Source organism: Silene latifolia, chromosome 9 (genome assembly GCF_048544455.1).
Source record: "Silene latifolia isolate original U9 population chromosome 9, ASM4854445v1, whole genome shotgun sequence".
NCBI classification, from domain to species: Eukaryota; Viridiplantae; Streptophyta; class Magnoliopsida; order Caryophyllales; family Caryophyllaceae; genus Silene; species Silene latifolia.
This window is the reverse complement of record NC_133534.1, coordinates 76,381,268-76,400,051: the sequence shown is the minus strand read 5'-3', so window position 1 is coordinate 76,400,051 and position 18,784 is coordinate 76,381,268. Positions and strand designations below refer to the sequence as shown.

At 35.8% G+C, this 18,784-nt stretch overlaps 1 protein-coding gene across 1 annotated transcript; it reads right to left on the bottom strand.

Moving 5' to 3' along the window:
* Positions 1-6,808: 6,808 nt before the first annotated feature.
* On the bottom strand, positions 6,809-7,558 carry LOC141601234 (protein FAR1-RELATED SEQUENCE 5-like). The gene has a single exon (XM_074421497.1). It carries the CDS (start codon positions 7,556-7,558, stop codon positions 6,809-6,811), a length of 750 nt encoding a protein of 249 aa, XP_074277598.1.
* Between the last annotated feature and the right edge of the window lie 11,226 nt (positions 7,559-18,784).

Here is an 18,784-nt window from a genome sequence, read left to right as displayed (position 1 = left end):
ACCTATAGGATGACGCCCAAATAGAATAAATTAATTGTTTGTATGAGATACGAGATAATTAATTCCTTGTATTATTTGACTCTTAGTTAGTCACATAAATGTATTATTTGATGACGGGTTACGAACTCGGGACAAAGAGATTTATTATTTAATTATGAGATATTTAAATAATAAATGATTAGAATTTATTAATTAATTGTTAATTAATTAATTTTATAAGATATGTGTATATGTTTTGAGGTGTAATTAATTAGCTATTAAATTTTACAAGAGGTTGTAAAATTAGCTAAATGGGTTAATATTGACACATTGTATGTTGATAAAATGGTCTTATGATTACTTAATAGTTAAGTAGTCATTGGTAGTTAATTTATATTATTTAAGTGTTAAATAAATTAAATTAATATTTAATTATGTAAGATAATTAAATATACGACTTATAAGCATTTGTGGGGCAAATATCGAAAACCGAAATGGACCAAAAGTAGTCCACATATACTGGTTTTTTGAGGACATCACAAGTGTCCTTTAGGTGGATTTTTCCACTTATAATTGTCCCCTCAAATTGCCTATAAATACCATTGAAACTCCACCATTTCTCTAGTTGGAAAAATTTGAAGAAAAATTGGTCTAGGTTCATATACACTACCTAAAGACCAAATTTTTCTTCTTATTTTGATTCATCTTTTATATCAAAAACATACATAAATATTAACTAATAATATTATCAAAGTAATAATATTTATTAGTACATCATATATACAATTAAACAAGGTTTACTACTACATATATCTAGTTAGTATTGTAGTAGTATTTTGGGTTGATTCTTGGGTGTATCCTTAGGAGACCATCTTTTTGGTGGTTTGTTGTCTTGGAGGATCATCCATTTTCATAGCTCAAGAACAACATCAAGGAAGGAGTCCTTGAGTTGTGCCCAAAACTTGCCTTATACAATGTAAGGAACTTTTGTCTTAAGATGGTTTAATACCATCTTTTATACTTTTATTTGCATGCATGTAGATTTAGACCATTTTAAATTAATTTGTAATTTTAATATCATAAGATGAGTATTAATATGGTCTAAAAAACTAACAGTTTGGCTGGCTATCACTACTTCTGTGTGTGTATTAATTTCCTCAACAAAGAGATTAGTGTGATCGACAGTCAATCGTATGCTAACTGGGAGTCTTCATTCACTTACGACATCGCAACGGCAGCAGTAAGTCCCCTGAGTTGTCAAATTATATGTTTACAGTTTCAGGTTCAGTTTCAGTGTTACAGTAATACCTATACGGTAACATTTTTATGTTGTTTCAGTGTTATTGTTACACCTATACTGTAACATTGTTGATTATACAGATTTCTTAATTGATAGTAAAAGGAAATTAATGTTCTGTTTCTCACAGGCCGGTTGCATGAGTGACTACCTGGACACAAAGGGCGACGTGAGGGTAACTGAAATGTTCCGCTATCCTGTGGTAAATGTGAAGTTTAAATGGCAGAAACGGGCTTCCGTATTTGAAGAGTCAGCCTGTATCACTATGACAGCCGTCTCCAATTTTTTGGGATATTCAAACAAGTCTTCTTTGCTCAAAAACACATTTTTATCGGCGGGCATGTGCTTCCCAAATTGCTGCATGTTTGCTCATGGCTGACATCAACAAAATACGGGCTGAATTGTTGGACGCTGTTGAAATCTTCATAAAAACAAAGAAAACAATCTGGCCTGATATAGCTGCAAGGAGGGAAGCCGCTAGAATGCTCAAAGGGAAGGCAACGGAACATGAATTGTCAGACAAATAACCACCGATTGAGAATGAACCGAAGTCACTCAACACCGAAATGCCTGTACTTCGTTTTAAAGTGAAAATCAAGTGATGTACTCTAAAACAATGTTACTTTAACAACGTAATAGTGGCTGTCATAGACAGTGGAACATATTTTGGAATATTTTGGAATATATTACTAATAAGTTTGTTACTGTAACAGTAACTTATTATATGCAGAATTCATTAACAATGTTACTGTAACAGTGTGAAAGTTGCAAAAGTGAAAAAAGAAAACATAATTTGACGTTTTGAATTCTTCACTCTTGCAGCTGTTATAACTGCACTTCATAGGGAAAACGAAACATGGGTTCAATAAATTTCATGTCTTATTTTGTCTTTTCGAATTCAAAAATTAACTGTTTTTTAAAGCATTTAATTTTGAAAACAGTTTTTAAAATGTAAGTGTTTTTTTTTTAAACAAAAAAAGTCGAGACAAAATGAAAATAATGTTTCTTTGTAATAACGTGATAGTAATAAATGAAAATTATAATAAAAGATTTTGACGCTTTGAATTCTCCACTCTGTGCAGCATTTATAACTGGACTTAATTATGGGGAACAAGCACGTGGTTAACATCAATCATCTTTTAAAAACAGTTTTCAAAGCAGTTAATAAAAGTGATTTTTAAAGCAGTTAATTTTTTTTTTAAAAAAAATAACTGTTTTGTTTTTCTCAATTATCTATAAATAATCTCATTTAAAAAAAAAAACACAATTATGTTACTGTAACACACGTTTTTGACGCTTTGAATTCTACAATCTGCAGCAGTTATCTTTCTAAAACAGTTTTTCACTTTCTTCAAAGTGACATTTTTCAAGGCAGTTATTTTTTTTTATTTTTTTAAAAAAAACTTTTTTGTTTTTTCAGTTATCTATAAATAATCTCATTTTGATTCAACATTTACACTTCATTTTCAAAACAAAAAAATAAGCCAAGACAAATTCAAAGGTTTTTCATTTCTAATTTTTTTTAAATCTTTTGTAATATTAAATATCTATAAAGATTATGGATGGTTTAATATTACAACTGTTGCTAAAATTACAGTTTATGTTTGTTTATAAATAGATTTTGTTTTCTCTAATTTAGGGAAAACAGTTTATTTTTCTGTTTTAATAGTTTTTTTTTTTTTTTTTTTTTTTTTTTTGTTTCAGCAAGAGAAAAATGGAACGAATTCAAAGGAAACTGGAAGACACCAAGTTTGAACTGCAAGAAATGACAAGGCATAGAGATTCATTACTTGAGCAGGTTATATCATCTGATAGTAAGGTAATAGAAATGCTAGAACGAGTACAAGTGCTTGAAAAAGACTTGAACAATGCTGAAGCTCATCTCAAGTTTCTGATGGCGGAAAACAAGTGTATTGGGAAACTACTAGAAGAAAATAAGGTGAACAAATACACTGAAACTGATTTAGACCGTCAGTTTCTCCTTGGTGTTACAGCTCTTAGGGAGTCATATGCTAAAGTCAACCCTTCGATTAACATGAAGTGGCCTCTTGTTGTCAAAGCTATTGAAGAGATGGAAGGTTACAGGAATATTCTGAAAAAGGAGTTGCTAGAGGGCGAAAGCAGCGTTCATTCTCCTCCTGTGAACAAACGACTAAGAACGGAGTAAAAGATTTAATATTTCCTTAATCATTATGAGTTTATGCTTCTTGTGATGACTTATATTTAAGTTAACTATTATTCTTTGTTTGGAAGTATTTCATTTTTAATCAGTGTTTGTAACACTTGTTTTTAATGAATGACATCTTAATTCGGTTAATTGTCCCATTTACTATTAGAATTGTGGTATATTAAATTGAACAACGATTATGTAACTATGTTTAAAATTGTCAAAATACGCTCCTAAAAAAAGACGGAAAAGGGTTTAGGGTTGGATTAGGTGGCTCCGCGAAGCGATGCCGCCTAATCCAACCCTAAACCCTTTTCTTTAAACAAAGGTTGTTCGTAGTACAACACTGTTACAGTAAAACCAAAACTAAACCCTAGGGAAGGACGGGTGATACCCTGTCGTGGACGGGATTTAAATTTGGGGAAAAACGCTCCTAAAACGTACGACAGGATTTAAATTTGGGGAAAAACGCTCCTAAAACGGGACGGAAAAGGGTTTAGGGTTGGATTAGGCGGCACCGCTTCGTGGAGCCGCCTAATCCAACCCTAAACCCTTTTCCTTAAACAAAGGTTGTTCGTAGTACAACAACACATTACAGATAAAACCAAAACTAAACCCTAGGGAAGGACGGGTGATACCCTGTCGTGGACGGGATTTAAATTTGGGGAAAAACGCTTCTAAAACGGGACGGAAAAGGGTTTAGGGTTGGATTAGGCGGCACCGCTTCGCGGAGCCGCCTAATCCAACCCTAAACCCTTTTCCTTAAACAAAGGTTGTTCGTAGTATAACACTGTTACAGTAAAACCAAAACTAAACCCTAGGGAAGGACGGGTGATACCCTGTCGTGGACGGGATTTACATTTGGGGATAAACGCTCCTAAAACGGGACGGAAAAGGGTTTAGGGTTGGATTAGGCGGCACCGCTTGGCGGAGCCGCCTAATCCAACCCTAAACCCTTTTCCTTAAAAAATCGTGGTGCAAAAAAACCAAAAATAAACCCTAGGGAAGGACGGGTGATACCCTGTCGTGGATGGGATTTAAATTTGGGGAAAAACGCTCCTAAAACGTACGACATGATTTAAATTTGGGGAAAAACGCTCCTAAAACGGGACGGAAAAGGGTTTAGGGTTGGATTAGGCGGCACCGCTTCGCGGAGCCGCCTAATCCAACCCTAAACTCTTTTCCTTAAACAAAGGTTGTTCGTAGTACAACACATTAAGATAAAACCAAAACTAAACCCTAGGGAAGGACGGGTGATACCCTGTCGTGGACGGGATTTAAATTTGGGGAAAAACGCTCCTAAAACGGGACGGAAAAGGGTTTAGGGTTGGATTAGGCGACACCGCGAAATCCTTAAACAAAGGGCATATTTACAAAACAAATCGTATAACACTGTTACTGTTAAACATAGGAAATATACTCCTAAAACGGGACGGAAAATGGTCCTAAAACAATATTTATTGATGTATAAAATGTTGTAAGTGCTGTATAAAATGTTAACTATGATGTAGGAAAATCGAATGACTTTTTACTGTGACATGTTATTATCACAGCAACACACAATTCTACTTTTTATTTTTACTGTGATATTATTGTCACATCAACACAAAATCCTACTAATTATTGATAAGGTCACAATGTTACTGTAACATCATAACAGTATCAAACTTTTTTCTTTTTAGCTCCTTTCTCAGCAGCTTCATCAGCTATGCGAAGAGGGCATGTTCTCCTGTCGTGGGTAACTCTTTCTTTGCAGTATGCACATAGTCTCTTTGGCTTGGCTGCTTTTTCAATGGCCTGTTGTTTAGCTGACTTCAATCTTTTTCCGCTGCCCTTGTTACGTGCTTGTTCCGGAGGGTGGATAGTGACTTCAGACGACGAGCTGCAGCCCAACAGAATCTCCATCTCTTGGTCTTTTGTAAGCGGTTCAATACATAACTTCTGCCGGAACTCAACTAGGAGGGATGCTAACTCTTCCATGTGTTCAGCAGGTAAAGTTTTGAGAACACCAACTATCTGACGAAACTCTGACCATACGTTGCACAAATGACTGTTATCAGACGTAGCCATATATGAATCCTCAATGACATTCCCATTCGAATCAAGCCTGGAAGTAAAACAACAGGTTACTGTTTATCATGGTGAAAATGTTACTATAAGAAATTATGGTTACAATGTTATCAGAAAACGATTCTTGTAACAAGTCAAAAATCACTTTGTAATAATGTTTTTGAATCAAACCTGTTCGCTGCGTGTGTGTTATTTAGCCAACGATCTACAATGTACTTGCTTGGTATTCGCCCAATTCCTTTGGCCTTGTACACCCACACTATATGCCTGCAGAGTAATCCAATTCTTTCGAACAGTTTACACTCGCATACTGCATCTGTGCTTCTAAGGTCGAACCTCACCTTGAAAATTCTGTCTATCTCAGCATCGATTACATGAATTATGCGCACATGCTCCTCCTTCCTAAAGTCATCAACACCACATGAATCGGCAACCATTACTTCTTCTTGAAACACCTTGAACACAGCATGTGTGTATATAATAGCGCCATGCTTTTCTATAGGTAATTCTGTCTTAAGCTCAGGGAATGAGTGGTCATTTGTTATAATCATCGCACCTTCGTGCATAGCGCGCTGGTCCATAGCAGATTTGGAACCTAGTTTTAATGCAACAAGGATTCGGCAACAAATTATTTATGTAACAATGAAACAATGGTATTGTAACATACACTTTGTTCCGGCACTTGTAAGGAATGGAAAAGAGTTGTTTACCTCATCCAAAATTCGACCAGTGTACCAAAGTGATTCTCATAGCGCTTGAAAAACGAATTTGTACTTTCGATCATTTGTGTTGTTCTTAATATGCAGCCCAAGGAAAGGTCACGATGGTAGGCAGGAATCCAATGGTGTATGTCGTCGAACATTGTAGTCAACCAATCATTATCTTCCGGTGGAAATCGAAATGACCTTCGCCACTTCTCTTCGAACTCCGACGACTCCATATCGGGTCCTAAACAACAGCGTTGAAGCGAGCAAGGAAGTCCGTGTCTCTGCAGAGTGTTGAACCAACTTTGTCCGTGATCTTTTGTGTAATATGCCACATACAATAACAATGCCTAGCTGTCTTGAAAATGAAGGAAAGCTGTTGTATGCCGGTCATAATGAAACAAAGCAAGTCGAACGTGATATTGACCAGTGATAGGGAAAGAGCAAGTGAGTAAATTATATGTTAGTAATTTAGTTACAGTAACATTGTTATTGAATAGCCTTGTAAAAGAGGAAGAGATGGAACAGTGGTAGTTGGAGTCAGAAAGTTGTGGTATAATAAATTTAAGTAAGTCTGTTACAGTAACATTGTCACACTATTACTTTCTTTATTGCAGGGCATTGATCCGTGATCATGAACTGCGGCTCTTTTGTCCCATGGCGGTCAAGAAATCTTTGAAAGGTCCATTGGAAGGAGATGTCATCCTCGTGTAACAGGAGACAACCGGCAAACAACACCGACTTTCTGTGGTGATTAACACTTGTGAATGGTGTAAAAACCATATCATACTTTTTGGTTCCGTAAGTAGGGTCGAAGCTCACAGCATCCCCAAAGAATGAGTAGTTTCTAATACATGTAGCATCAGCCCAAAAGAACTTTGTTAGACGGTTTTGCGGATCAACATCATAGGCGAAGTAGAACTGGGGTTGGGTCGCTTTGAGTTTCTCGAGTCGATAGATGAAAAGGTCAGCATCTCTTAACCCAATGTAGCACTTGATATCTCTTTGAAAGTTCTTAAAATCTATCAATGTAGCACCGATATTTTCATACCCATTGACAAGTTCCTTAACCTGTCTAAAGGTCAATCCAGCGCCAATATTCAACTTGGAGTTGTCCAAGATAAGCGTCTTCTGGAACATATCAAGGGATCGTAAAATCTTATCGAGAATTCTATAACAGACAGAGGTGAGACGATGATTGTGGACTTCAGAAAACTCGTCAATCATAGCTGGGCCATCAAGGCCATGTAGAAGGGCAAATCTGACGTACGCTCGGCATCCAATTCTTGTGATTTTAACTCGCCGTGTAACTGTACTAGCTATGGACGAACCATCACCCATATTCTCATCATCCTTGGTTCTGTGACGCTGTTTCGGTTTATATTCCCTGAACCCTTGACGGTTGCAGACTACGAATTTTTGGTGTGCAACACCACCTCGTAGTGTTTTAAATTTCGTGCTTCCGAGGGGTAAATCCACATGCCCGAGCATAAACCTCGTAGAACTTGATTCCAGCCTCAAGGGAGGCGAAAACTGCACCAATGGTAGGTCTAAACTTGTGCTCAACCACACGCATCCAGCGCTCACTTCCATTAGGCATGTGAGACAGAACAAGCTGATTATTTGGTTGAGGATTGGGTTGCTCTTGGACAATTGGCGTAGAATGGGGTTGAGTGATAGTACTTGAGTCTGTAATACAAAAAGGAAAATACGAGTATTAGTGACCTGAAATACAACGGTGGTATTAGAAAGAGTAACATTGTTACAGTAATACTAGTACTATGACAATGTAGTGACATAAGGATGGACGGTAGAAGAGGAATATGCGAAGAGGCTGGACGACAATTTAGAACAAGAAACTAAAGTACATTGAAGTAACAGCAGAACAAGAGGACGTCCAGAAGTGATACAGCATATGATATATGTGCAATAGGAAAATGAATATATGTGATTGTGTTACAATAACATTGATATTGTAACAAGCTGAGCCTATAAGCATTGACATCAGAACAAGAATATACAGACAGGGGAACAGGAATATACAAGACAGGAAAAGAGGTCAAATATAATGAAATTTGACCGAATTTGAACGAGAAAATCAACAAATACAATGATATTTGACCTAATATTTAAGACAAAAGCAACTACGAGTATAATCAAAGGAAAGGAGACCGTAAATTGAAGTAGAAGTGAATGGATTTCATTAAAATTGAAGCAAACATAAAATCGATTAACCTAAAAAACTGAAAAGCAACGGAATTATGAAATTACAATAGCGAATGATCAGCGACATAAAATCCAGATGAAATCGCGAAAAGGAAATCTGAAAACGAAAGGATTACGGAAATTACCTGTTTGCATGTTAAAGTCGGTAGAATCTGCATCCATTGTAGCAACGAGAACCTGGAAAACAGACGAATTTGATTGATTTGTGAATGAATTGATAAAAGCGAGTAAAAAACAGGAACCTAGGGTTTGTTTGCTTGATTCAGAGGATTGTTTTGACTTAGAGAGAGAGATAGCGAAAGCGAGGGAAAGAGACAGAGGAGAGAGAAAGTGAAACTGAATTATGAGGGGGAGGCTTGAATTCTTAGCTTTTATAGGTTTGTTATAATTTCTGAGATTTAATCTCAGCCGTTGATTAGGAGTAGATCTAATGGATGAGATTAAAATGCTAGACTCACCTAAGATACCTTGACTCACTTGATGCAATTTCACACACACACACACACACACACACACACACACACACACACATATATATATATATATAGATTTAGGATCCGGTGAGAACGACTACTCGGTGAGAACGTCCTTTATAATAAAAACTTCACGCGCGTTTTTACTTTCTCACAGCCAATCTTCACCTCTCATTTTCTCTCAATCACATTTCTCCTTTATAAATCCCCCATCACCACCTACCCTCCTGCCGTCACTACCTACCACTTTCCCGTCGTCTCCGGCGACGATCGCCAACTCCGGCGAGCACACGTGACAGAGGCGCCATCTACGCCATCAGACGCCGCAAGCACCACGCAAAATCAATCAAAACCAAAATCACACAAATTGAAAAAATTGGGGATTGATTGATTGAAGAATCTTGGTCAAATCATTATGAATCCCCAGAAATTTGAAGAGAGAAAATAATATTACTCAATTCATCATGAATTCTAAATCATCTTTGTTTGTTACCACTGCCACGGTCGTAATTTGTGTTGTTATTCAGCGCAATTTCCGAATTAGGGTTTTGGAGTTAGTTCGGAATTGATCGATTGAAGAATCTTGGTTGTTAAATCTACGATTTTTGCAGATCCGATGATGTCAAATTGACACGCTTCCTGTTGTTATCACAGGGTGGTCGGGAGTTAAGATATGCGCGCACCGGAAAGTATAGTTGTAGCACGTCGGAGTTGATTGTCGAGAGTTAGTTGACTGGTACTTCTTTGTTGACGTCGATGTTTGCCGGCGATGGATTAGTGTGGTGGTGGTCATGGTTTTGGGTTGAGTTGCAATTGTTGTTGTTGGTGGCGGCGTCATGGTTGTTGGTGGTACGGGATTTGAGGTGGGAGGTGGGATGTGGAGATGATAAATGGGGGAGACGACGGTTGTTCAACTCTTTGTCAGCGTCGTGAGCTGAGGTGGTTGGGGGATCGGAGGTGCGCAAGGGTGCATGTCGGCGGTGAGAGGTGCTGGCTATGAGTGCGTAGTGGTGGTGGTGCGGTGGTAGTTATGGTGACGGTTCATAATTTGAGAAATTGTTATAAGTGTATCTAGTTAGCATATTTATGTATCTAGAGCACTATTTTTGTGTATCTAGATAATTAGTATTTTTTGTATCTAGCGTGGGGAAAAATGTACCTAGTACGGAAAAAAATGTATCTAGCGTGGGGGAAAATGTTCCTAGTACGGAAAAAGCGTCGGGAAAAATGTTCCTAGTACGGAAAAAAATGTATCTAGCGTGGGGAAAAATGTACCTAGTACCGAAAAAATGTATCTACGGTGTTAAAAAATGTATATAGAATTATGAAAAAAAAAGTGTATCTACGATAGTTTAAAATATACTTGAGATTTAGTTAAAAAAAAAAAAAAAACGTATCTACATTGTTAAAAATTGTATCTAGAATTATGAAAAAAAAAAGTGTATCTACGATCGATTAAAGTGTACCTCAGATTTTGTTATAAAAAAAAAGGTATCTAACTTATACTCCCTCCTATTCTATATATTCTTCCCCTTTCCTTTTGCCTCAAGAAATAACAAATTAAATTTGGACCACACAATACACACTACCCCACATGCCATTGAATTTGGACCACACAAATCAACCTAAAAAAGGAAATAGGGAAGAAAACCCGAATAACCGAATATGGAAATAGGGAAGAATATATAGAATAGGAGGGAGTATTTCAATATATCTAGTTCGTTCTCACCGTTCTCACCGAATGTTCGTTCTCACCTGATCTCACCTCTCTCTCTCTCTCTCTCTCTCTCTCTCTATATATATATATATATATATATATATATATATATATATATATATATATATATAGAGAGAGAGAGAGAGAGAGAGAGACCGGATCCGGTGAGGCCGTTAATTATGGCGAGGCGGCCGACCTCACCAAATTCATTCATTAAACTTGGGGCGGACTGAATGTGGACTGATATTAAACGGGCTCATTCAATGTGGGCTGTCAATTCATCTTTTCCTAATTTTTCATGTGGGCTAAATATTTTATCTATCTAAACTTTTCTATGCAAAACATCTAAACAAATTTTCTTCATCAACGATTAATATCGTAAAGCAGGTCTACAATTTCCAGTAGGAAGAATCGCGAGGTTTCTTAAATCTGGAAAGTATCTTTGAAACGTGTTAGTCTTTGGTGCTCTGTTTATCTTCTTCTTTGTTCTTGAATACCTCGCCGATGAGGTAATTATCACTTGTCTATTCAATTTTTGGAGTTAATTGATTTGATTAACTTGCTAAATTGCTTGATTAACATGTTAATTTGCTGTATAATGAGTTTCTGGACTCTATAATCACTTTTGATTAACTGTTTTTGCTTAATTCTGGCGGTTAATTTGTGATTTTTAAGGTTTTGATTTATGTTCTATGTTTTTTCTTCAATATTTCAATTTATTGTTTCGATTAGCTTGCGAAATTGCTCGATTAACATGTTAATTTGCTGTATAATAAGTTCCTAGACATTATAATCACTTTTAATTAAATGTTTTTGCTTAATTTTGGCGGCTAATTTGTGATTTATGAGGTTTTTATTGATATTCTGGAGTTTTTTCTTCAATATTTCAAGTTACTGTTTTGATTAGCTTGCGAAATTGCTGCATAATGATAATTTTGACATAATAATAGCTTCAATTAAGTATTTTTGCCTAATTTTTGCGGTGAATTTTTGATTTTGAGGTTTCAATTGAGATTTTAATTTTTCTCCGTAACTTTTCATGCTATTATGTTAGATCTGTGTGAACTTGACTATATGGAGATTGTTGTGCTGTATGCCTATATTTGCATTGGTTTCTGTTGGTAGGTTAACCATACAATTTATGTGAGTGTTTCATACATAGAAATTGCCAGAAATATAACAATGGTTGAAATTATCTATTTTGCTCTTGTTCTTATTTTGTGAAGCCTATACCTTGTTTTGTGAATCCTACGGCTTGTTTTGTGAAATTAGAAGGTAATATTGTGAAACTTGGTCATAAATTGGTTGAAATCACCTATTTTGCTCTTGTTCTTATTTTGTGAATCCTACAGTCTGTTTTGTGAATCTTAGACCTTGTTTTGTGAAATTAGAAGGTAATATTGTGAAACTTGGTCATAAATTGGTTGAAATCACCTATTTTGCTCTTTTTCTTATTTTGTGAATTCTAGAGCCTGTTTTGTGAATCTTAGACCTTGTTTTGTGAATCTTAGAGCTTATATTGTGAAACTAAAAGGTAAAATTGTGAAACGTGGTCATAAATGGTTGAAATTATTTATTTTGCTCTTCTTCTTATTTTGTGAAGCCTAGACCTTGTTTTGTGAATCTTAGAGCTTATATTGTGAAACTAAAAGACAATATTGTGAAACGTGGTCATAAATGGTTGAAATTATCTATTTTGCTCTTGTTCTTATTTTGTGAAGCCTAAACCATGTTTTGTGAATCCTACGGCTTGTTTTGTGAAATTAGAAGGTAATATTGTGAAACATGGTCATAAATGGTTGAAATTATCTATTTTGCTCTTGTTCTTATTTTGTGAATCTCGGACCTTATTTTGTGAATCTCAGACCTTGTTCAGTGAATCTGAGAGCTTGTTTTGTGAAACTTGGTAATCATAAGTGGTTAAATTCACCTTTTTTGCTCTTTTCCTTATTTGGTGAATCTCAGACCTTATTTTGTGAATCTCATACCTTATTCAGTGAATCTTAGGGCTTGTTTTGTGAAACTTGATCATCATAAGTGGTTAAAATCACCTATTTTGCTCTTTTCTTTATTCGGTGAATCTCAGACTTTGTTTTGTGAATCTCATACCTTGTTCAGTATAAGTGGTTAAAATCACCTATTTTGCTCTTTTCTTTATTCGGTGAATCTCAGACTTTGTTTTGTTCCTTAACATGATGAAAACTAGTGGAATGATTTAATTATTTTAAAACCAATTAGCTCAAATGGCAGAGCGTTGTGCAATGCACAAGGTGTGGGTTCGACTCCCATGTTGGTTATTGACTGCTACTGTTACTTCAAAGCCTAATTGGTATTTCTCTAGTGGACTTTTGGGTTTTGGCCTTTTCTGTCATGTCCAATTGCACCCAATTTAGATAATTTCTAACATTGACTTTACAAAGGACTCAAAATTGTAATCCTTTGCTCCTTTAGTGGCTCTGCACGACGTTTTGGCTTATGCACGCCGTTTGTGATAAGTTTGAGCTTCTTCTACTCATCCTCAATTTTACACTAGATTCTTAAATTAACTAGGCTATATGAGATTCGAACTCATACCTTTGTGCAAGATTTGCACATTGCTCTCCCATTTGAGCTAATAGCCGTTAAGATATACGAGTACATAATAAAGATTAAATTGACTGTCTATAACCAGTGGAAAAGGTTGAAAGTGCAGAGACAATGTTGACAGATTTCGAGTAAGCTACTAAGCTCCAAATGATGAAAAACTCAATAAATAGGAAATAATAAAGATATGCATATTCAATATGGGAGGAGAAGACTAATTGATCGTTAGGGAGAGTAACATCTTTCGCATTAAGCGGATAAGAGAAAACGGTTAATAAAGATATTGACGTTGAGGTCGGAAAGAAGAGAAGTTTGGCAGGTTTTAGCTGAATTTTGGAGTTGGAGTAAGAGAGAAGAGCTTTATTAGGAGGAGATAGAGGAAGTGAATGTTTAATGGTGGAAGCAGCTCTGACGGTCATATCCATTGCCATATCTGCTTTTGAAATCAGAAGAGAATGGCTAGAGATGTAGTGGACTAACTGATTGTTGCAGAATGTTTCAGTGATCAGTTTGATATTGGTTTAAAAAAAAAAGCTTATTATTCTGATGGGAATTGAATGGCTCTAGTTTTAAAACAGGTTCCTGCTTAAAAAATACAAAAAGTCTCCTACATATTTAATTTTCGAAGTATATATAGCAGATTTCGACGTATATACAGCAGCTGAAAAATGCTAGGCGGAACAATGCAAATGAGGTGTAGCTACTGAACACGCAAGCAACAACATATTTAAAAACACAGAGTAGCTACAAAAATTGACTCTCCAAAAATGAAACACGCATCCGAAGAATGACAAGATAATCACAAAATACTGTGCTCAAGCATCCAAAAACTCGAAAAATAGAGGCGAAACTACTAAAATTAAGTATGAAGCAACAATAACAAAAGTGAGGTTTATCCTCACAAACATAATCATGAGCAAAATAGAGGGGAAACTACTAAAATTAAGTATGCTAAATAAGAATTCACAGCTGGAAACAGAAGGCTAAAGAATAGATCAAAGACTAGAGCAGCAACTCAAACACAGAGAAGCAATCGTTAATCTTAATTCATTTTATATATGACGAAATGTTCTAACAGCAACACTTACAGATGCAAAGAAAAGAGAACATGCACCAATAAATTACATAATGACAACTTCAAAATTTGTGTGACTATTGACTCCCTAAATTTATGGTTCATTAAAGTCAAGGGGAAGCGAATAAACATGGATTTGCGTCTCTGAAAGTGCATAAGCGGTCAATGCGTACACGAGTGATAGGGATGCGATGCGTCATGGCAAATAAAGAAATAAAGCAGCTTGCCACTAACCACTAAGATCACAATCTGACTGTAAGAAACATAAGTTAGAATTATTAGAAACACACCTGGCTATCAGAATCATTAAGAATCAAATGCTTGAGCATTGCTGGGAAATCAGCATCAATGCATGTCACAACGGATATGTGATACAATTTCAAAACTCCAATGGCTGCCACAGTTCTCACATAGCTACTGCCATCTTTCAACCCGGATACCAATGGTCCAACTAGATACTCCACCAAATTCGCAACACGTAGTGTACAAAGACTCCTTAAGGCAAGACCGCGGATCATTGGATCTTGATCCTTACAATCCCTTTGAAGGAAATTGATAGTAAGAAGTGCAAGATCAGGGTTGTTCCTGGCATAATTTCCCACATACTGGTAACACATTTTCTTCAAAACTATGTCTGATGTGGCTGAACACATGACCATTTTGCTAAACACTGATGAGACATCAATACAAATTGTCATGTAAGAAATCACCTTCTTGAAGAGATCCCGCTTCGAGTCATCGGTACCTAACGCTCTACTACCTGCTAGTTATCTTAGCTGTAGCTTCAGATCCGTCACTTCAATTTTCCTGCAAATACAAAGAGCCTTCTTCTTACCACTAGAATACTGAACTAAAGATCAAAATCACCTATAATCAACCCACCTGAATGAAATCCTCACCAACTACTACTATAATTGGTCTATAGCAAGCGACAACTACTGTCATGCATCAACAACAATCTTCCATTCACTGTCAAATCCAAGAAAAGAAAATGACCACACTGTCTGCTAATTTGTGCAGCAAAGGAAACAATATTGTGTTCATATTAATAAGAACACCGTCCAGCAGGACAAATAATAATGAAACTTCAATTGCGAGAGTAATCGCGCAGAAAAGGAACGCATAGAAATCAATGGAAGTCGAGTGAAGGAAGATAGAAAAACAAGAGCAGCGATAATTTAACGAATTAAATAAGTTGGATTATGCTTAAACAGCAAAGAAAATAGAAATGAGAAAGACTAACCTCCAAGGGGAACCTGGTAAAAGCTGATTGAAAGCGACCTTTACAGACGATATGGAACCAGATCGTCAATACTGGGAGGGCAACCAAAGCAAGGGTGTAGAAGTCTTTACATCTTTTGTACTCAAAGCAATCAAAGCAATAAAAGGTGTGATATTACAAGACCGATAATTATGCGTTGATGTACATCCGGCGTAAGGCGCTCCACTTTCATATTTTCGGTCGTAGACATTGATAATCTAGGGAGAACAAAGCATAAAGTACCCGACCCGTTAATAAAATATTGAACAGTGCCTGGAATCATTTAAAAGAAACAATATTTGAGAAGATTGTACCCGATGAAGAAAAACCAAGTAAGCAAACGCAAAGAAGACAATGATGAAAGGAAGAAGTATCGGTGTGATAACACAATAGACAAGTCCAAGTAGAAAGTAAAGTTGAATCCGAGGCACGTATGTAGGAAAGTCCAGGAAACCAGGATCCATTGCTTCATCCCGGTCTTGCTCAGTTTTAACCAATACTGTATTCTTTATATGGAACAATATTAGAGGAACTAATCTGAGGACTTCAGCGGCAACACTAGCCCAACCATCAACCACAATATAAGTAATGAAGAAAGTAGCTTTCATTGGTATTGACACCCCAATGGTTCTCGGAATTCTGCAGGGATACACAACATGATTATAATTTGCAGGACATCAGAACATCAGAAAAATGTGTTTCTCAATTTAAATTGCCAGAAATGTAAAGGTATAGTTGTATTGACAGAACCAAGCTACAAATGGGCTGATACGCACACCACGTTTACAAAAGTTACCATTTTTCCATTTTGGACGACTCACTATTTCCATTTAAAATAAAAAAAACTAACCTTGATCATAGTCTTATAATCATAATATTAACAAGGACGGATAAGTTAGACAACTATCATGACAGTAACGTTCAAAAAAGCAGAAATAAAACTCGTAAGAAAGACAACACTTAATACTGATTAGCATGATAAATTGGTTAGCATGCCAGTGTGCGTAGAATACAAGAGCTAAACGCTATTACATGGGTATTGCTGACAGTCGTAGCTGAGTTGCTATTTGTGCCATACTATAGATGAGACATTCTGTCATCTGCTTTTCCAAACTGAGTACAGTTCTAAGCTTTTGAATTACATTGAGGAATGGATGGAGGTCAAAATGAATAGAAATGATTACCTGATACTGAACTGCTAGAAAACGAACTTGGAGAAGAAATATATTGTTGATGTGATCAGTGCTTATGTGTATGCTGGTTGGATGCAACGCAATAAATGCAAATTTATGAACTGTATACCTAGGCCTACCGTATACCCAGGCCTACTGTGGTTGTTGATCAGATAAAAAAGGAAAACAAGGCTAAGATGTGAACAAATGATGGAACATTCCCTGCAAAAAAAGGATATCAATTGGATCTTGAGAGTCCATACTACATAACTGTAATGTTTTATACGATAATTGGCTTTTTTACATGGTTATTATCTGCACAAAGTAGTTACTATTTATCCAAAAAATGGTAATATAAAGTAGAATCACGAAAAATACTCTCCCATCATAGAACTATTGATAGGTAAGGGGGAATTTTGTGAGAAAAGTTTGGCCGTACAAGTAGGAAGGTCGTAAAGGCGCAAATGCAATATGATCATCAAAACGTTCCTAGTATAAATCCACCTACTTTGATCACAATTAACAACCAATTTCAACAAACTCTTTCCTAATTCCTACACCAAACAAAACTTAAGAATGGAAAACGTAACAAAAGAAATCAGCGTCAAAATAACATCAACAGAATCAGTAAAACCATCAACTCCTACAATAAATCTAAAATAAAGACAGTAACCTCTGAAATGACGAACAAATCAAGTAGATTAACCTAAGAAGACAACAAATTGCTGGAACAGAAACTAAGTGATACCGCACAAACTAATAACAAATGACCGTATTTTTTTTGGCAACAAATCGATTGAACACTTAAACACTAACACGTTTTAAAAGACAAAGGAGGTACTGAAATTCGATCAAACCTCAAAAAATGGAAAAGCATAGCAAAAGAACAGCGATAATAAGTAAATAAAAGGAAAGGAACATACGAAGAAGCGGAGGGATTGATGTAAACCTACAAACGAACAACGATAATAAGTAAATAAACTAGTTGAGCTTTAATTTATGAAATTAAATCAGACGATTGAAAATTAGTGTGATTGAAACGGAATGAAAGCGGTATGGATCGAAATGTAAATTAGTTGATCGAAATTACCAAATTCCGGATGACAATGGCGGTAGAAAATCTTAGTGATAATGGCGGTCGAAAAGTGATTTATTACGGTAAGAAAGGGGAAGGACCTTAAAAAGAAGCGGAAAAATCGACTTCAATTGATTTTATACGTTCATACTGTGCTCGATTTTGATCAATAACGATTAAAATTTGCATTAAAATAAATTAATTAGTAATGAAAGTACAGTGATAATGGCGAAAACGAGATGAATCGGAGAAGACGGAATGAAAATTACGGATGAATTGAAATGAAAACTATTGAATCGAAAGTACCTAAGTTGAGGAGGATAATGCCGGATGAAAAGCTCACTATTAATGGCGGTCGGAAGCTCGGCGTAATGGCGAGTGACGAGATGAAGATGACGCTGAGCTGAAGAGAGAGAAGGAGAACACCTTAAATGGCTTTGAGATGTAAGGAGTATGGGTTAGATAATATAGGGACATGTGTCATAATCTGATGAATTTACAATTTTTAGATCCAATGGTTTAGAATGGGTACAGCTACCTCACCCTAAGAAGGGTGCCTCACATGATTCAATTTAATATATATATATATATATATATATATATATATATATATATATATATATATATATATATATATATATATATATATATATATATAGAGAGAGTTAGGTTCTTGTGAGTTTTATTTCTTATGGTGAGTTGTGAGTTTGTGCTTGGAAATCTCAGCCACTAGATTATATTAGAGATGAATGGTCAAGATCTAATCTTACCTGTCATATAAAATCACTGTCATTTACTTATTTTCTCTTTTTTCTAGTGCTACTCTTTTTTTTTCACTTTAATTTTTTTTATCTCCTTTTCTTTCTACCTCGTGTTATTATGTTTTTTTTACAACTTTGATTTTTTTCTCTTATGTTATTCTCTAATTTTCTCATTTTGTTACTTTTTTTTTCTTTTTCTTTTTGTACGAGATTTTTTTTACTGA